At 36.4% G+C, this 21,428-nt stretch overlaps 1 protein-coding gene across 4 annotated transcripts in view; it reads left to right on the top strand.

The window, feature by feature from the left end:
- ARHGEF10 (Rho guanine nucleotide exchange factor 10) overlaps positions 1 to 21,428 on the top strand; it is a 224,582-nt gene that overhangs the window by 114,027 nt on the left and 89,127 nt on the right. For all 4 annotated transcript variants that reach the window (XM_027840416.1, XM_027840417.1, XM_027840418.1 and 1 more), the window contains 3 exons: positions 3,956 to 4,126; positions 6,807 to 6,952; positions 17,410 to 17,591. In XM_027840416.1, the coding sequence (XP_027696217.1) occupies positions 3,956 to 4,126; positions 6,807 to 6,952; positions 17,410 to 17,591 (499 nt within the window). The remainder of the gene's footprint in view (positions 1 to 3,955; positions 4,127 to 6,806; positions 6,953 to 17,409; positions 17,592 to 21,428) is intronic.

Below are 21,428 nucleotides of genomic sequence, written 5' to 3'. Positions count from 1 at the left end.
TATCTATCTATCTATCTATCTATCTATCTATCTATCTATCTATCTATATCTATTACTGTCGTCCCCCCACCCCAACCCCAGCTCTCTTAAAGAGCTAACTAGCTGTGTAACACAAAAAGTGATGATTTGAAAAAGTGATGATTTGGAAGTCAAGAGAGATCTGCATTCAGATTTTACCTTTGATTCTACCTGGGTGAGTCTGGCAAGTCATTTCACATTTCTGGGCCTCACTTTCCTAAAATGTTTTGTAAATCTCAAAGCCAGAGTTCTTTAACTTTTCTGTCTCATAACCCCTTATGGAGACCTTCTCAGAGTAACATTTGTTGCCTACATTCATAATTGAAGGAGAAGTTAGTGAAAATGAAGATATAATTTTTCCCCACATAAGTTTTCAGACCCCCCACCCTGAAATTTATCTGGAAGGTGGGGCTGTCTGCAAATTCTGGGTTAAGAAGCTGAGCTGGTAGCTTTTCATCACAGTGAATAGATCTTTGGGTCTAGAGTCGGGAGGACCTGAGGTCAAATCCAGCCTTAGACATTCACTACCTTTGTGACCCTGGACAAGTCACTTAATCTCTGTCTCAGTTTCTTCATCTGTAAAATGGGGATAATAATAGCCCCATCCTCTAAAGGTTGTGTTAGGATCAAATGAGATGATATTTGCAAAGTGCTTAGTACAATGTCTGGCACATAAAAAGCATTATACGAATATTAGCTATTACTATTATTAACATCTAAATAGATGTTATTTTATAATGGAAAAACTCTCAAGTCTGATGTATTCAAGTTGTATGTATGTTAGATTGGTGTGTTAGACAATCCCAAACAAAAGCAAAAACTGAGAAAAACTGCTAAATCTCAGTAGATGTTTAGCATGTGTTTGATAAGGTAAGTGTTCACAAGTGATTGAAGGCTTCCCACTGAAAGTCTTCAAGTAAAGGCTGGATAACAGTTTATCAGGGCTGTTGTTGAGGAGATTCTGAGTCTGATGTTGTTCCAACTACATCCTTTCTTCCCCTACCCCCAAGGTCTTTGCATGCAGCAGGTGCTTAATAAATGCTTGTTAAATTGAACAGAATATACATCCTCAGGTTTTGTGATTCTTTGACCCATACTAGAGTTTCAGGGAGTAACATAATAGTTTTTTGGGCAGCTGAAAATCATTGGCATGCTTTGATGGGCATGACTTAAAAGACTCAGTCTGTACAGATATACCTTTTCCTGAAATTCTTAGCCTTTTTGCCCTAGAGATACATTGGTACAACAGCAGGGGGATGATGAGGCAGGCAGGGAAGGGATCTTCTAGGCACAGCATCATGTGAGTGAAGCTGTCAGAGCTGCTTTTAAACAGAAGCAGTCATACACATGTGACTTCAGTAATTCTGCCACCAACATTATTGGCTTTGGATAACTGCCTTAAGCATTTCCAGAAAGAATCTGTTGATTCTCTCTGACCCAGGCTCGTCAGTTTGCTTGACCCTTTGAGGTATTCTTAAATTCCAGTCCTTTGGGAGTATGCCCTCATGAAAAGAATACTGGGTTTCAAGTCCCAGGTAGTGGGTTCGAGTCCTGGCTTTGCCACTTATTATCTATGTGACCTTCGGTAAGACAATTTCCTCCCTTTCATCTCTGTTTTTCTCATCTGTAAAGTTCAGGGTTTTAGACTAGATGATATTGAAGGCCCTTAGCACTCTAGGTCTTATGATGGGTTTCCTTTTCCCTAAGAGTTCCATATGATGCACACAGCACACTACAGAGATAATAATAACTCATTTCTATGAAGCTTTTAGGCTTACAAAACACATTACTCATAAATTCAATTTTTCCTTAAGGATTTAACTATCACATTTATGCAGATGATTCTCATACTTTACTCATAAATTCAACTTTTCCTTAAGGATTTAACTATCATATTTATGCAGATGAATCTCAGAACAATATATCCAGCCATAGTCTCCTGACTCTAGTTCTGAATCTCCTGCATTCTGCTAGACATCACCTAAATGTTCCATGGGTATTACAAACAGCATATCTCAAAACACACAACTTATCTTTCTCCCTAATCTACCTCCTCCTCCCAACCTCCCTGTTTCTGTCAAGGGCTCTGCATTCTTACAGTCACCTAGGTTCAGAAGTTCCATGCTCAACAACTCCTTCTCACCCTGCATATGCAGTCAGTTGGCAAGTCTTATCTTGTCTCTTGCATCTGTCCTCCTTTCTACTTAGACCCAACCATTGTACTATAGGCAATCATCACCTCTTGCCTGGACAGTTGAAATAGCCTCTTATTTGGAATCCTTGTTTCTCCTCTACAATCTGTCCTCCACACAGCTTCCAAATTGATATTTCTCAAGTTCAAGTCTGACCATGCCATTCCCCTGCTGAAGTAACTTCATTGCCTCTAGAATAAAATACAAACTCCTCCTTTTGACATTTAAGGCCATTTGCAATCTGATTCCAGTCTATGTCTTAATCAGATTCCCCCACCCTACCCACCCCTTCATATATGCTGTGGTCCTAACAAACTAGGCGACTTGCTGTTGTCCATATTCTACATTTCATCTCCTACCTCCATTGCCATCCTCCCCCCTCCCCACCATCGCTTCTCCCCTCCCCATGCCTAGAATGATCTTCTTCCTTACTTGTCTCTTTTGGAATCTCTGTCTCCCTTCAAGGCTCAGATCTAGAGCCACCTCATTTACAAGGACTTTTCTCATCCCTCCAGTTGTTAAATGAGCACCTTACCTCCTGAAATCACTTCTTGTTTCTCTTATAGATATACTACATTTATTGACCTCTGAACATGTTGTATTCTCTCAATAAAATGTAAACCTTCTGTCTTTTATTTGTGAGGGGGTATATTAATTCTCTTTTGTATTTGCATTTCCTCCTCCTAGAATAGTGCTTAGCCCTATGAATAGTAGAAACTTAATATTTATGGATTGATTTTTAAATATTATTTTAGATTGGGTTGAGAATAAGCTTCTCATGTTCAGATGACATTGAGGAGACTATAATGGTTGGTGTGAGGTTTCATTTTGGACAAGAGCAGAGATTAGGTTAGAAAGGTATAAAATTACTGTATATATCCTTGTATGAGTCTCTTGCCTGTCACATATTAAATTGATATTAAGAATTATAGAATATACAGCATAATCCTACATATAGTAAATGGCATATTTTTAAAAAAATCAGTCAGTTGAAATAGAACACAGTTGTTTTATGGAGGAGTGTGTAAAATGTAAAAGTGTTTGTGAGTCCTCATACACAAAGGCTACCTCTATTCATGCGTCCCCAGATATATCGCCTGGATACAGCAATAGGACAGTATTACATTTGCTGGTAGAGAGAAGGCCACTAATTTTAACATGGTCTCAGTGGAGGAAAAGTTAGTGCTAGGATTTTATAAATAATATTCTGGAGAGCAAAACTTCAGAAAAGCACTTGTTTCAAAGATTGCATAATGCCATCCAGTATTTCCTATTCACTATGTAACTTCTATTGCTAGGCTTGTAGTTACAGTCTTTCCAGTTTGGTAGGACCTGCCAGACCTTTTGCTCTTCTGGCGTAGCTTTTGAGAACCAAGGCTCACTTCTGTCCCACAATGAGCTTTCAGGGGATGGCTTTAGGCAGAGAATCAGTATTCATTTTATTATAAAAGACTAGCTATTTTTTTTTCTATTAATGGTGCCATTGCATAAGCCATTGTTTCTTTTCCAAAAAGGCTGCTTGCATGTTCAGCCAAATAGTGATTCACTGGAGGCAAGTCTTGTTCCCAAGGTGCTTGATTTATTTTTCACTAGAAGCAATTAATGTCATTTCCTTCTTTCCCAGGAGTCGTGAATAACAGTTGTGGGGGTGAGAAGTTTCTGCAGGATAGCAGCCTCCTCTTTTTTTTTTGTCAGGAGCCATCATACCTTTCCCGCTTAGCTTTTTAATTTTTTTTCCCCAAAAGGACATGTTGAAGAACACCTCAAAAGGACACCCTGACAGGCTACCCTTGCAGATGGCGCTTACAGAGCTTGAAACATTAGCAGAGAAGCTCAATGAGAGGAAACGTGATGCAGATCAGCGATGTGAAATCAAGCAGATAGCAAAAGCCATAAACGAAAGATATCTAAACAAGGTTGAACAATTTTTTTTACTTAAATCCTGAGACTTCTGCTTTCTCTTTGTGTACCAATACACTATGACTTTCTTAGAAAGTTTTCACTAATATTTTAAAAGTCACCACATTCCTTTCTCTTTCAAAATACAGTCTGAAAATAACAGCCCAAAGCACTTGCTAATTTTTTTTAACTGACCTTTGTCATATTTACTAGATTCCCAAGAGTGATATACATTAGTTTTTTGGAAGCCATCCCTAGATTTAGGGGCTTTTATCTTTTAAAGGAAAAAAAATACCTCTTCCAAGTAATCTAATTTTCTTGAGTCTTTGGCTAACTTCCTGTAGGATCTACCTGGTCAGTGGACACCTGCCAATTTTCATAGTTTCTTTGTTTTGAATTATAGAAAATGATAAGGAATTTTTTAAAAAAGAGGCATTTTATCTTTATCCTAGGTATATGAGTTGTTTCTTGCCCTATAGTTCTTTGTACTGTCTTAAAAATCCCCTACAAATTTTGCATCATGTCATGCCAGACTGAGATCCTTTTGCTCTTTACAAATCACCATTATTCTCTAATTTTCTATTGATTTTATCATGGTATTTGCAAGTATCTACATACTATATAAAGAAAAAAAAATAATAACATTTTGTAAATTGTTCTCACACACATAACAGTTAATACCTGCACATAAGTGGCAAATGCCAGAGAACTTTTTTTGTTTAAAACGCTGGGCTGAGTACCATAGGGAAAGCAAAGAACTAATAATACCTAATGGCATAGTATAACAACTGCTTTTATTTGTGATGGTCTTGTTATTTCCACGGCCATGTCTAGATAGAATGAATGTGATAGAATGAAAATCTGGAACCAGAGGACCTAGGTTCAGATTCTTCTGTGATCTGACACAAACCATATTACCTCTCTGGTCTTCATTATTCCTCACTGTAAGATGAGAGTTAAAGTAGTCGATCTCTCAGGTCCCTTCAAACTCTAAATCTTATGGCCTGGTTAATTTTAAATGGGTTGAGAGCACTTATCCTTCAGTATTTTTTGACCAGACAAAACAACATGGGATCATGGATTTAGAACTGGAAAGCACCTTAGAAATCATCTAGACCTACTTTCTTCCCCTTTATTAACAGATGAAGAAATGAAGGCCCAGAGAAGGGAAGCCTCACTCAGAATCACAGAGGTAGCAAGTGGCACACCTGCAATATATGGAATCACAGAACTTTGACACTTGAAAACTCTTTAGAGAATTTCTAGTCCAACCTAATCATTTTACAGATAAGGAAATTGAGTCTGAAAAAAAAAAAGTCTTGCCCAGTTCTTAAAAGCATAGGAATTAAAGCTGGAAAGGAATTCAGAGATCATTTAGCACAACTCTTTATGAATGAGAAATCTGAGACTCAGGGAGGTTGTGTCTTGCCTATGGTCCCATAGGAAATCGGTATGTCTGTTTCTCTAAAAAAATGTCATGAACTGCATTTGTGAGTGTGAGAAGCTCCTAGCCCACCAAAAATCCAAACAGAATTCTATTTGCTAATGTTTCTTAAGACTTTCCCAAATCAAAAAAGTAAAATAGCCTTAAACTTCAGAGCCTTCTTCAAATGATCACCTCATATTTAACACTCAGCCACCTTACCACACAAACCTCTAACAATTTTAGTTACTGGAAGAATCATTGTTGAATAACCAACTACTTACATAGCCTCAAATTCTAAATAGACTGCGGAAGCCAATTTGGTTGTGCTAAATTAAATTGCTTATCTAGTGTTTTTCCATTTTGTTAATTATTAGAACTGGGGAAGCAGCAGTAAAAGCAGTTGCAAGAAAATGTTTTATGCTGATATGTTTACCATTAGACAAATAGAAGAAGGGCTACTTTATTTCAAAGTAGATTAGGAAAGAGACAATATATAGTGTAATGGAAAACTGGTTTTGGAGTCAGGCAATCTAGTTTCCAGATCCTCATTCTGACACTTAGAAGTTTTGTGATAGGAAAGTCATTTAACCTCCGTAGGTCTCATTTTCCTCATCTGTAAAATCGTAGCCTCCAAAGTCTCTTCTAGCTTTCAGTCTATATTTCTATGAGCCAATGGATTGTGTTTACATTTTAAAGTAAAAGATCAAGAAGGAAAACCCTTTTACTTTGTAGATGACAGATGATTCCTACATCATTTCACTAATGGAGAAATATCCTTCAATACAGACAAAATGCACAAATTCTGTACAACAATTTAAAAATTTTGAAAGCAATACATTCATAAAGTAACAGTGTAAACAAGGACTTGGGAGTCTGTAATGGATGGAGTATTTATGTGGTGAATTAGTTTAAATAGAAGTGTTAGGCTAAATGGTAGGTAAAAATAAATGAATTATTCCATTTCTCAAATTTTTATCAATTTGGAAATTTGTTTTTAAAGGAAAGTTTCTAATCGCCTGACTGTGAAAAATGCCTGTTTTGGTAATGAACAACTTCTTTTAAAACTGTCACTTGCCCAATTGCAAATAAATATATAGGGCATGAATTTGTGAGCAACTAGGTCAGTGAAACTTTTCTTTAAATCTTTTGAGAAGATTATACAGCAAAATAACAGTATACAGTCTGCCATGATGTTTGCATGTGCTTTTGCCATTAAATGGTTAATTGTAATGAATTATTATTATTATATTTTGTATATTCTGAAATTTTAGCTTCTCAGCAGTGGCAACAGATACCTCATTCGTTCTGATGATATGGTAGAAACTGTTTACAATGACAAAGGAGAGATTGTCAAAACCAAAGAACGTCGACTCTTCATGTTGAATGATGTGTTAATGTGTGCTACTGTTAGTGCCCGGTAAGTATAACTTTGAGTGCTCACATTGGCTATTTGAAATGATTCTGTTATATACTTTTGTGAATAATTAGGATGGGAATTGGATTTCAGTGATAAAAGGCCAAGGAAACTTCCTTTACCAATTTAGGTCAAAACCTTCTCTGCAACCTGCCTAGAGCCTTGAGAGGTTAAGTTACTTGCTCAAGGTTACACAGCCAGGATGTAGCAGAAGCAAAATGTGAACCCAGTTCGTCTTGACTCTCAGGCCAGCTTCCTATCCACTGAGTTATGCTCTTCTTTTTGCTTAACTGGACAGTTTTAATAATTCTCTCACTTTAGATATAGAATGTTAGATTTAGAAGGGGATGCTTAGAGATCACCCAATTTAACCTTTTCATTTTACAAATGAGGAAACTGAGGCTCAGAGAGACGAATTTATGTCTCCAATGTCATAGCTAGTAAATGAAAGAGCCAGGACTAGAACCCTGCTTTTCTGACTCTAATCCCATGTTCTTTTCATTGCATTCTGACTGATATTCTTTGGGTTTTTTGCAAAATACTATGATCCATTTAACTCATCTTATACTTTTCCCCTTCATACTCTCTACTCCAAGCTAAGCTAATCTACCCTTTGTCCTCTGAACATACTTTCCATGGGAAAGGCAACATACCTTCCCATGTCTTTGGCTTTGGTCATGCTCATCTCATTCTTGGAATGACCTCCCCTGACATGTCATATGTTTGCTTCCTAGTCAATTCTGTAAAATCCATCTTAAATGCCACTAAATTTTCGTCCTTTCTTGGACCTCTCTATCGTTTAACAGCTTTTCCCCTTGGGACTCAGGTGGTACTTATTTTTTTAAATTTTTGCATATTTCTAATGAGAAAGGGGCAGCATGGTAAAATAAAAAGAAAAACGAGTTTGAAATCTCAGAGTCTGCATTCTGTGTCAGTACTGATATGATTTGGGGCAAATTGTTTTACCTCTTTGACTCTCAATTTCCCCAACCACGAATTGGGTTAAACTAAATTATCTTTAAGTTCCCTTATGTCACTAAATCTATGATCCTAATTTGTACTTGACATGAACTGTTATGATTTACAGTTACCCATGTAACTAGATTATAAGATATTTAAAGGCAGGTACTACATCTCATCTAAATGTTCTATTGTCTCTAGTACCAACCATAATCCTAAATACTGTAGGTGCTTAAAATAATGTTTAAATGATTAAACATTATTATAACATAGATTACTCTTTTGTGGATTCAGTCTAAATTATTCTTAGTAAGAAAGTAGGTAGTTTGGAAGGTACATTAACACTTTTAGGGTCTTTTAACATTTAACATCCACTATGTGATTATCTATTTTTGAAATGTGCACATGGACAATTTCAGAGTTGAGAAATTGGATTTTGTTCTTTTTATAACCCTTGTAAATCCCATTGCAGTTGTTCTTCTTGGTCATTGCCCAACTTCTGTCACTCCAGCTGCTTGCTCCACTCAATAAACTATACATATGCTACTCTTATATAATTATATCAGATATGTTAATATTTCATGTTGAGGGTAGATAAACAAGAAAATGGGTCGGATCTTTTTATTTTTTAAAGTTGTTTTATGTATGTTATAGTAAATTTGGTATTTATTTTACTATAACTAGGATAGTTGGGTGATTTCAGGGGCTTTAGAAATAGCTACATTAACCCAGTGTGTTATGGCAAAATTGAATCTGGTAGAATAAGTGTCACTATAACTATTATATTCTATTTTAACTTTATTATCCAAATTTTGCTGGATAATTGTCAAATACTTTCTTCTCTTATTTCATTCTTATAGTCTCATTCTTGCTGTATTTTTATTTACTAATTTTATACAAACTTCTCAACTATTAATCTATAGAGACATATTCTTTTTAGTTCATCAGATTTATGTTAAGTACTTGCTATGGGCAAGGCACTGTTCTTGATCCTAGGGATGTTCTTGGTACTAGGGATAAAACATAGCCCCTATTCTCAAGGAGCTTCATATCCAATGAAGGAAAGGACCAATAGACAAATAACTGCGACACAAAGTGGAGCGACAAGTACAAAAAAGAGGTCTTGGCAAGGGATACTTGAAGATGATTACTTCAAGTATTTGAGGAAGGAGGGATCATCTTCATCTGAAGATCCAGAGTTGTTAAGGAAAATTTCATTCATCTGAGAGAAACCACAACTACATTTTTTTTTAAAAAAAAAATCAGTTTACTACCCAACTTTTATTTCCAAACTCGATCCATAACTCAACACAAGTTTGGGAGTGTGAGGTAAAGAGAGAAGTGGAAGAAAAAACATGAATATTGTTTTCAAGATGCCCCAAAATCTGGACATGGGGAGTGGAAGGACAGTAAAGGGATCTAGGGTTGGGGAAAGGCATGGTCATTATATCCCAGATAGTGGACAATGGCCAGTGACCAGGATAGGACAAAGCAGGAAGAGGAAAATGAGAGATAATTTGAGCCCCCATAGAGTTCCTAATGCTGATCCTGGCTCAGATGCCCCCATTAGGCATAGGCTTGCTTGCAATGCAGGGCTCACCCTCTAGGTGAGGGCAGGGAGTACAGGCAACCACCACCACATTTATTGATTTTTATTTTCTCTTTATTATTATGTATATTTTGCCTTTTATTGGTAACAGTTCCTTTACATTTGTTCTTGACAACACATTGGTCTATGAGCACATCTATGCTATATGTTGCATATAACAAAATTATATGCATAATTTTATTTGGAATTCTAAAGACCTCTTCATGTAGAGAAAATATGACTGTTACTTTCATATGTTGGGATACACCTGAACCTGTCAGGCTAAGTCCTGTGGAGAAAGGTGTTTATTTAAGATTTTAGAGCTAGAAAGGGATATTGGAGATCATCTAGTTCATCTTTCATTTTACAGATGAAGAAACTGAGATTCATAGAGATTGAGATTTGCCCAAGTCATATATAGTAAATGGCAGAGCTGAGATTTGACATGATGCCCTCTGATTCTACATCTGGTACTTTTTCCTCTGTTATGCTACTTTGCTTCTCTCAATCCTAAATTAAAGCTGCTTTAAAAAAACACTTTTCAGATGAATAATCTTTTTTTTAAGTGCTTTCTTAGGAAAATGTGGTTCGAAGTTGTAAAATTCTATCAAGAAATTCTTGCCAATATTTTCCCAACATTGTAAAATATGTCAAATTTTAACATTATGAAGATTAATTGCATTTTAGCGCTCAAAGGGCCTTTAGAGACAAAATCCCTTTTTATAGATGAAACAACTAAGGTCACAGAGGTAATGAGTTGCAAAAACAGGATTTGATCCCAGGTCTTATGATTCTAGACATGTGTTTTACTGTTTTAATACATGAGGCTGCCTCTCCAAATGGAGGGACTACTACCTGTAGACCAACCAGACCAACTTCCCACAAAGAAGATCAATTTACCTTTAAAAGACTACTGGTAATGATGTAGTTAAATCACACTTATATTTGTTTAAATTTGACAGATACTGACTTCTCCATGCTTAGCTATCTTTTATTTGGTTTTTCCTTTTGGGGCCAACAGAGAACAGGTTTCTCTTCCATTAATTCTCATGTTCCCTTGAACTACTGCTATAATATCTTGATTTTTCTATAGCATACTTTCCTACCTTTCCTACCACTGTGGGATGCCCAACATGATGACTCCCTGACATCATCAGGCTTTTTTTGAAATAATGCAATAAAGCATGAAAAAAAGATGGTCACTAATGTTCTTTTTTAAAAACTCCCCTCTACAAACACTGAAATTTTAGACTAAAGCATGTAGCACACTGTAATTACTGAATACATCAACAAAACCCTTGTTTTCAGTGTTAAACTTATTTTATAATGTTTCCTCCCACTCTCTTGACTTTTTCTCATTTTCAAGGATTCTATCTCCCTTTTCTTCTATTGATTCTACTATGCTAGGCCTTCTTTCCTGACAGTGACTTTATTCCTCAAAATGTCTTATTTTTGTGGGTAAAAGTAATGGGATAATCATAGATCATAAATTTAGATCTTGGGGGAACTTGGGAGACACTTAAGTTTTCATTTTATAGATAAGGCAGAGGGAAATTGAATGATTTTTCTAGGGTCATGGATAGTAATTTTCAGAAACAGTATTTGGATACAGATGTTCCTGATTGTACATTCAGTGCCATATCATACCATGGGGCCTGTTGGTGGTATTTATGCCAGTTTTTTCTTTGCTCTATGTAAGATGTATCATTATGTCTTTAAAACAATTCCCCCCACCTCTACTTCCCCCATGTCCCATAGAACTATGAGAGTTTAGATCTAAAAGTTGACTTAGCAATCATCTAGTTAACTCCTTTTTACATTAATATAAACATGAGGGCCAGAGAAAGTAATGAATTAGATGAAGGTACAAAACTAGGTGTTGGCAAGATTGGCTCATAGGCTACTGAGATTTTTTTGTTTGTTTTGTTTTATTTTTTAGTTTTACCACAGCTGAATTCAGAAGTTGAATTTATATTAGTTTCTCAATAATTCCTGAATTACTTAAAAGATAGTTTCAATAGAAATGAAATCCCTCTTCATTAAGTCCTCCAAAAATACTCCCTTCCATGAGCCACATTTCTTTTTATATATTTCTAGAGTACACATTGTCTTTCCCTCTGATTTGACAATTAATGTTGTCTTGTGTGTTTTCATGTATTATACTGGCTTCTTAGTTCCTATATTATTTAATTTTTCATATATTTATACCTTATCTCCCCAACTAAACTATAAACTACCTGAGAGAGAAAGGCAAATCTTGGCCTGATTTTTGTAAAAAAAAGGAAAGGAGAATAGGCTCTGCAAACTATAGGCCAATGGACTTTATGTGTCCATTTGAGTAATTGACTCCATGAGAGTGAAGTCACCAAGGGAGAGGTTAGCCATAGAAGTGGGTCTAGGATGGAATCTTGAGACACCCAAGATTAGCAGTTGAGAGATAATGATTCAACAAAGTAGACTGTGGAGTGGTCAAGCAGTTAGGAAGAAAGCCAAGAGAGCAGACTCTGGGGTGCCAAGAAGGGAAGTTGAGGGGGAGGGGAGGTGTGGAGGGAGACTGTGCAGGATGAATGAGCAATCGATAGTGTCAAAAAGCCTTGGAAAAGTCAAGGGCAAGGATTGAAAAAAGGTCATTGGGTTTAGAAGTTAAGGGATTGTTTATTAACTTTTGAGAGAACACTTTCAATAGAGTATTATGGGGAAGAGACTTTATAAACCTTAGGGTGCTTAGACAGGTGAGTTGTTGATGATGATAAGAATAATAACAGAAAAAGCATTTGAAGGAGTTGAAAGAATAAGAAAATATTTGCTCATAATAAAAGAAGAAAAATACGCAATCAATCCTGGAATGCAAATGTTCCTGCGGGGTTTCCCAGAACCATGCATGGTATTTGTTGCATGTAGCACTCAGACCATTGTTATTTAAAATAATATTTGGAGTCAAACGCTGCTTTTCTAATTATTCATGTTTTATGGTCAGACTAATTTCAGGAAAAAAAAAAGAAAAGAAAAAAGCTCCAGGGCACACATTGTTGTTGCATGGCCTCACTCTGACCACAGATATGTTTATGATCAATTTTTTTAGGAAAGTCAGTTCAACAGTTCTCATTGATGCTGATGATGCATTTTGTATCTTCACAAAATGAACTTTTATGTGTTGAATTTTCCTAATAATATGTGAAAGCAAAAATACCACATTTTCTATAGAAAGTACCATAATCCTGACAACTTCTTTTTTAAACAAATCTACTTTGAAAGCTTCATATTAAAGCACAAAAGAGGATTTTTCCATTTCGGATCCTACCTCTAGAATAAGGGGTAGGAGACAACGTCCATACAGAGAGCAATGGAGAAATTGTGGTGTTGTGGAAAGAGCATTGGATACTGAGAGGAAAGACTTAGAGGATTCTAGTCTGTTCTGCCACTTGGGTGATTCTAGACAAATCACTTGGACCTTCTGAGCCTCCATAGCTTTCGATTTTAAATAAGATGTTTGGAATGAATGGTCTCAAAGGTCTCTTTCAGTTCTAACAAGCTATCATTCTACATTTTACTTTTTTTTTTTTGAAATTTTATTAGTGTGGGAAATTCTCTGCGAGAAAACTTCCTCTACTAATTTGAGTCAGCAAATGGTCTGCAACTTCGGGCTTTTACAAAGTTATCCTAGGACTTGGAGCAGTTAATTGACTAGTTCAGGATCATACAGTTACTGTGTGTCAGACATTGGACTAGAACCAAGTTTTTCCTGCCTCTGGGGTCGTCTCTGTGCACTATACCATGCTTTTTGGTAAATTAGAGAAACAAAAGCCAATCTTGACCATCTCATGAATGAGAGTGAAAAACTGAAAGCATAGTGTTTTCCATATAAATAGAGAATTTCTTTTAATAGTCACTTGAAGATTGATCTTTTTCGAAAACGTAAATTTGGATACAAGTAGTTCCCAGGACATGATGTGAGACATGCACATTCATCATGCACATTGGACTATCAGTCATTCGTTAAGCATTTCTAAAATGCCTACCATGGCACTGTGCTAGTTGCTAGTGATACAAAGAAGAAAATGAAAGAGCTCCTGCCCTCAAGGAGCTTATATTAAAATAACTATAAATCAAAAGACATAGAGTTTCGTCTTTGGTTTTACTGCTTGCAAGTAAATATCACCTGGCAGATATTATTTATGTTCTGTGGTCCTCGGTTTATGTATGATGTATGGGGTATTCAGGAAGGAATAGCATCTCTGGTGTGAGGGCTCACTGCGTCCTTTTCAGGGCCACTCAGGCCACACCATAGAAAACTGCCTCTGAAGATGGGCTAATCCAGGTTGAGGGTAAGCAGCAGCCTCAAACCTGTTGGTGAGTTAGGAGGATGTCTACCCCAAAAATGTGTAGATTTATCTGGCAGAATGGGTTTTTGAGAACAGTTTGTTCCAGTGGCCATGAAGTTGCCAGGGCCCTGCAGAGTGCTTAGAGCTTAGTCAGATATTGAAGATGCGAAGATCATCCACTGCATATGGGGCCATTGCCAGTCATCTTGATTTTTGTCCTGCCACTGTACTTCAATGACTCAGAAAGAGAGAGTGAGGCTAACAACTTTGTGCAACTCTGCCTCACTTAAGTCCAGTTAACTCGCAAATCAAGACATCACCTCGTGATGTCGCTGGTCCTCTTTGAAAATGAAGGATGAACAACAACTACAACAGTTTCCTCATCCGCAAAACAGAAATAGTCATACCTGCTTTCATAGCAGGTTTGCTTTGCAAATCAAAAGAGATCATGGAAATGAAAATGCTTTATAAAACTATGTGAGTGTAAGGTTTAGTGCCACATTCTATCTCTTCCCACTCCTAGCTTTCAAGCTTCCTTTTGTGTATAATCTTCCCCATTATAATGTAAGCTCCACGTGGGAAAGGACTCTTTCTTTTACATGTGTTTGTCTCAGTAGCTCAAAAGAAACATGAGATGCAAAAATTTAGAGACATCTCCACTCCAAATGTTCATACAAACTATTTGTGCCCAACCTGTGGTAGAGCCTTCTGAACTCATATTGGGCTGATCAGCCACAGTCAGACACACTGTACCTTGACTCCAATATAGTGATGTCATTTTGGTCCTCTTTAAGAATGAAGGACAATAGCCAACCAGTTTCCCTGGGGCTTAGTATAGTACTTGGCACATAGAAGGTACTTAATAAATTCTTGAGGTGTAATGAAGTCATAGTGGGAAGAGACCTGAACTTGGGATTCAGTAGAGGTCACAATTCAAATCCTGGCTCTGCTAATCAATCAACAAATATTTATTGTTTTCTACATTTCAGGCACTCTTGACTCTATTATAGGTGTTATTGCTGCTTGTAAGAAGCTTCCATTCTAATGGGAGAGACTATAAGTATATATAAAAATGAAGAATGTAAATTCCTTTAAAACAGGGACTAATTTTTTTTCTTGTATTTATATTCCATTCAGCACATAGCCTGATACATAAGTACTTAATAAATGTTCTCTCTCTATCATTCTATGATCCATCTATCTAATTATATACAACATAAATATAAGGCAAATATATACAAATATATACAGAGTAGTTAAATATAAGGTAGTTTGGTAGGGAAGGCCTTAGTGACTGGGAGAATCAAGAAAGATGTCATACTGAAGGTGATACTTGAGACACTCCCACATTCCCTCCAAACCATCCTTCACTTAGCTGCCAAGGTCAATTTTCTCAAGTGTGGGTTTGGGGGCAGTTAGGTGGCGCAGTGGATAGAGCAATGACCCTAGAGTCAGGAGGACGTGAATTTAAAATAGGCCTCAGGGGCAGCTAGGTGGCGCAGTGCATAGAGCTCCAGCCTTGGAGTCAGGAAGACCTGAGTTCAAATCTGGCCTCAGACACTTAACTAGCTGTGTGACCCTGGGTAAGTCACTTAACCCTGATTGCCTCACCAAAAAAGCTTAAAAAAAATAGGCCTCAGACACTTAGTAGCGTGACCCTGGACAAGTCATTTAACCTTGATTGCCTCCAAAAAAATCAAGTGCAGGTTTGACCATGTCATCCAAGCCTCCTACTCAATAAGCTCCAGTGGTTCTTATTACCTCTAGTATCAAATAGTATCAACCTCTAGTATCCTCTGACATTTAAATCTCTTCATAATTTGCCTCTTTCATTTCTTGTCATCTTCTGCTTCACTCTCAACTTTATTTGCCAACTAATCTGGGCTACTTTCAGTTCCCAGAATGTGATACCCTCTGTTCTTGCCTTTGCACTGACTGTCTGTCCCCTCATGCCTAGAATACCGTGCTCAATCACCTCTGCTTCTTAGCTTTCAGCCTTTCCTGGCCTCCCTCACCTCTAGCTGCTAATGCCTTCCCTTTCAGATTACTTTCCTTCTACTCTGCATATATTTATAGGAATTAATTCAAATCAATTCAATACAATAAAAATTTATTAAGTATCCACTATGTGCTAGACACTCTGGGGATGTAAATAAGAAAAAGAAAGACAGCCTTTGTCCTCAAGGAGCTTACCATGTAATTGGGTAAGACAACATACAAAAGGAAGCCAAAAGGGTGTGTGTGAGAGAGACAGGAGGTACATGAGGAAGTGTAATTTTGTTAATTGCAGTTGAAACTAAGTACAGCTGCAGGTGAAAAGTGGAGTGAGCTGCAAGTCCAGTTCCTGCCCTCTACAAAGGAAGGCCTTGGAAGGCTGAGGGAGATGAGAAGATGCTGAGTATTAGAAGTGCTCAGCTTATCCTGGGAGGAGCTTCATGTTCCTTAGAGTTGAAACCAAATATAACTGCAGATGGAGAGTGAAATGATTTACTGGTGACTTACATGTCATCTTCCCATTAGCATGAAAGCTCCTTGAGGGCAGGGATTTTTTTTTGTTTATTTACTTTCTTTGTGGTTCTAAACTTAGCCTAGTATCTGACATATAGGAAGCATTTAATATATCCTTTTTGGCTGACTGACTGATTGATATGGGTGATGAGCCAGCAAAGAAGACATATACTAGCTCTAGGATCTTGGGCAAGTCACTTAAAAACCTCTCTAAGCCTCAGTTTCGTCCTCTATAAAAGGATAGTAGTGCACTTTATAAATCTCACACTGTAATATAAAGTGTCCCAAAAGTCTTAGTGTTGTTTTAAGCTTTAATAGCTATTAAAATGTATTAGCAGCATTATTAATATTAACACTAGCGATTAATATTAACACAGGGAGAATATATATTAATAACAGCTATTGAATATATATATCAACAACATTATTATAGAACAAAAAAGAGAATTTGACTCAGAGCCAGAGAACATGGCTTGAATATCATCAGCTCTGCTATTTTTTTTACCTGGGTGACTTCAGACAGGTCACTTAACCTTTCTGGGACTCAGTTTCCTCATCAGCATAATTTGGAAAGTGTACTTATTGTTCACTTAGATTTCTTTGCATTCAAAATCTACATAATCTTGTAATCTTGTGATCATAAAAGAGCGATGGAGTAGGTTTTTTGTTTTAAACTATCACTAAGATACATGAAAGAAAAGGTCAGATAATTTTCTGACCAAATAGAGTTTATTACCCTATAATTCTCTTTGAAATTCTTCAATATGATGGTCAGCACTGGGCCAGCTCATTCCTTTTAATAGATAATTAAACATTAAGTTGGGTACTGTAAATGCTTTCTGAACAAATATATAATTTCACTATTATTCCTTCTGTTTTCTGACTCAGAGCTGGAAAGATTCCTCCACCCTCTAATGTATTTGGAGCCCAAATACAGAACCAAGTGGAGCCTGTTCCAAAAAAAGACAGAACCCCTATAATTTAACAGCTTAAACATCCCTTATTTGCATGTCCTCTGTGTCAGGAAATGCCATAAAACGTATAATTAATAATATCTCATAAAACCATTCTGATTCTTTCAGCACTTCACATGAAAGCAGTGGGGCTATATCAACCAGCCAAAGATATTTATTAAAATGGAGTGTTCCTCTTGGACATGCAGAAGTTATAGAATACAGCAGTGGTCAAGGCCAAGGAGAAAATAGCAGATACCCTTCAGTGCATTCCACTGAAAGCATTATTGTGGTCGCCAATGCTAAGCCGCGTAAGTGACAGTCTTAATATTCTTCAAAGCTTATGATACTTTTCTGTCCCCTAATATGACTAGGCCTTCTTCTTACCACCATATTCTTTACCTCCTGATATTGAATGCAGATGAAGTTGCAACAATGTTTGTTTGCAAAATATTGTCTATAGCATATAACAACGTGCCACTTGGTAAACATAGGCTAAGATGTCCAGGTGAGCTAGTTCTTCCCATTAAACCAGATATTCCCCTATGCATTAGCTTCTCTGTGATTTTAAGTTGAGTATTCTGGCCTTTTGGGAACTGTGTTAACTCTGTTTTGTATATGTGCTGATTGATGTTGTTGATTTATTTAATGTTGTAGGCATTTGTGGAACATTCATTTAGCTTAACCTTTGATTCTTAGATGAATCTGTGGTCTCAATCAGTATGTGTACTGTTTCCAGTAGTGAAGAAAGCAACCTAATTCTTTTTCCTGTAAATCAGTCACAGCCGGGTATACCTATTGTGCTGAAGACCATCCTCAAGATCTTTTGACATCACAGAGATATCAATGAAGTATACAATCTATCCCTTATTGAATGCCAGGAGTCTGAAACCTGTGGCCTGGAGGCCACATGTGGCCCGCTAGGTACTCAAGTGCTGCCCTTAATAAAAGGATTTGTCTGAAAAACTTGGACTCAGTCGAAAAGCCTCATCCAAGCACCTAGAAAGCCACATGTGGCCTCCAGACCACAGGTTCCCCACCCCTGCTTCTAACTAAACTCTAACTAAGCTCCTTTTCTTTATGTCTCTTTGATAACATTTATTTCTGTCACTTCTGCGCAAATCCATTGGTAATATGCTATAGTCTATCTGTGCCCACTATACATCTCTCCATTGTCATTCTGGTCATCGTCAACTTTAATTCTTTAGAGACTATGATATTCTATCACATAACCATGTTCACAGGAAAAATACTGGGGCTAAAAGTGTCGGCCTTTGTTTCAGGGAAAAATAAAAACTAAAAAAAAAAAGATTTTGAAAATTTATTGTCTTTACATTGCTTAGATTTCTCTTTGCATCACCCCCTCCTTCTCCTTGAGAGCTATCCTTTAAAGAGAAAAGAGGAGGAAAAAAATCATATTAAAATATCAATATATCAAACATTCTGATTCAGTGTTACACACTTGTTCCCCCACTCCCATCCACTCTGTCAAGGAAAAAGGGAGAAAGTGTCTTCATACCTCATCTTTGAGACCAAGCTTCTTTTTTATAACTTCCCAACATTAATTTTTGATTGTTTTGTGGTGATAGTTTTTTCCATTTCCATTGTGATAGTCATTGTACGTGTTATTATCTTGGCTCTGTTTATATCGCTTCAGTTCACGTCGTTTTTTTTGTGTATATCAGCAATTTAAAATTAAACATGTTAATCTTTGGTAGTTTGACTGACACAGTACTAATTCTGTAAATTAATTTTGGCATTCTCTTTCTCTGTTTTGTTAATATGTTTTCAGAGATATTAATTTTCTTCTGAGAGTGACTTGGCTATATCCCAAAAATTCTGAGATGTTATTTCAATATCATTCTTTCACATAGTTGTTAATTGTTTCTAAGTTTTCTTCTTTGATCTATTCATTATTCAGGATGTCATTATTAAATATGTGTTTAGGTCTGTGTCATTTGATTATTTTTCCTCTATTAATCACTTTTTTGACATTATGGTTTGTAAAGGATTTCTGTCTTTTAAAGTTTTATTTATAATTTCTCTGTGCCCTCATACATTGTGTGTGTGTGTGTGTGTGTGTGTGTGTGTAGTGTCAAAAATATAAATATTCTTTAATGTACCCATTCAGATTACCTCACATCTTTCAAATTTAACTTTTTCCTCAGTAGTCCATTTACTTCTATACTTTACTTTTTGTCCCTATTTCTATTTGGTTTGTCTACCTTTGAAAAAGGAGCATTAAAGTCTCCTATCACTCAAATCAAGAAGCATTTATTAAATACCTACTACTTCTAAGGTCCTGGGGATATAACAGCAAAAGTAAAACAGTCTGTGCTCTCAAGGAACTAATGATAGAGATAATATGTACTTATAAGAGTGTATAAAATATTAAAAATGAATACAAATAAACTTCCCCTTTATGAATTTTGTTGCTATGCCATTTGGTGCATATAGTATTGATATTGTTTCCCATGCTGTCTGCATTCCCTGCTCATTTCATTTTCCACATTGCTCTATGGCCTCAGCAGACTTGTCCCTATATGGGTACCCTTTTCTTTAACCCTCCCCGCCATTTTCCATCTTCCCATTATGTTTTTTTGCCTTCTCCTATTAGGAAGTAAGCTCCTCGAGGATAGGGGACATCTTGGTTTTTTTTTTTTTTTTATGTATTTGTACCCCCAGCACTTACTGCAATGACTAGAACATAGTAAGTGCTTAATAAATGGTCTATCTGTCTGTCTACCTACCTACCTACCTACCCTATTTATCTCTTAGGGACATGTGAATTTTTATTTTTTCCTTTGTTTGATGGAACGATTACAACTCATGCTTTTCTGGAATCACCTGACAGTATATTTTGTTCCAGTTACTCATTTTCATTTTTTGTCTTTATTTTTACATATGTTTTTTGTATGTAGCACATTGTTGAGTTTTGCTTTCTTAATCATTCTGCCACTGTCATATTGCTGGCTTATTTCATTCACTCATATTTAATGAACAAATTAAGTTATGATTATTTCTTATTAATATTTAAGGTTATTATTGATAGGATTGTGTTTTTCTCTATTTATTTTGTGTAGATTTTGGTAAACTTAACCATTTAAGACTTTATTTTGTCCCAATGTTTAGTTTTGCTTTTACTACTTTAATGCTAATCTGTTCCTATTGCCACCCCTCTGCCTCTATTCTTATTTACTTGCTCTATTTAAAATTGCTTGAAATAGGGACCACCTCAGTTGGACTCTGAAACATATGCCTGGGAGGTATCCTGTACTGACTATGCACAGTACCATGGGCTGGGGAGTGAAGAATGCATGAGTAGGAGCTTTAAGTATTTAAGTAATCAATGCTATTTTATGAGGTTTTTCTCCTTAGATGGTGGTTCAGCCATTTTGGAAATTTATCTTGTGGAAGCACCTTTAAATTTGACACATATTTCCTTTTTGGGGGGTGGGAGGGACTCAGGTTATGCAAAGAAATGACTACATTGAACAACAACAAAACTTGCTGATTTCTTTTATGATATCCCACATTGATGAGCTCTTGGATCCATCAAAATAACAAAATACTACCAAATAAAAACCAGTTCTATCCTTTACTCTTGCTTTTTTCCCTTTGCTCCTAAATCTGGGCCTTACTGCCTGCAGTGGATAGGATGTAACTGTGTAAAATCTTTGCATTCATAATAAGTTCAACTTCTTTCATTCTGCCTCATGGACATTTTTTGTTGTTGATTAGTCATTTTTCAGTCGTGTCTTGAATTCAGACTTTGCTGAATTCAAGGTTGTCTCTCAACCCAAAACACTACACTGCCTCTCTTCTTTTCATTTATTTACAAAACCAAACCATTCACTTTTAAACCAAGATAGATGTTTTCATCCTAGTTGTTGTTTGGAGAAAAAAAATTACCTCATCATAGCAAAATGTGAACTCTCAGCTATCATGTATGAGAGACAGACATTGAGACATTTTTAGTTGGAATTCTACTTAGGGAGAAGACTCATGCCTTGAATGCTTTTGTGTAAAGTTTTAAAAGTTTGGATTCTTTGGAAATTTAGGTAATAATTCTTTTTGGATGATTTAATATTGTGGATTTTAAAAAGGTTTTGTTTATACACTAACTGAAATTGCCTAGTTATTTTCAA

Source organism: Vombatus ursinus, unplaced genomic scaffold, assembly GCF_900497805.2.
Source record: "Vombatus ursinus unplaced genomic scaffold, bare-nosed wombat genome assembly UNPS02014841.1, whole genome shotgun sequence".
Classification (NCBI taxonomy): domain Eukaryota; kingdom Metazoa; phylum Chordata; class Mammalia; order Diprotodontia; family Vombatidae; genus Vombatus; species Vombatus ursinus.
The sequence above is the reverse complement of the archived record's forward strand: the minus strand, read 5'-3'. Positions and strand labels throughout refer to the sequence as shown.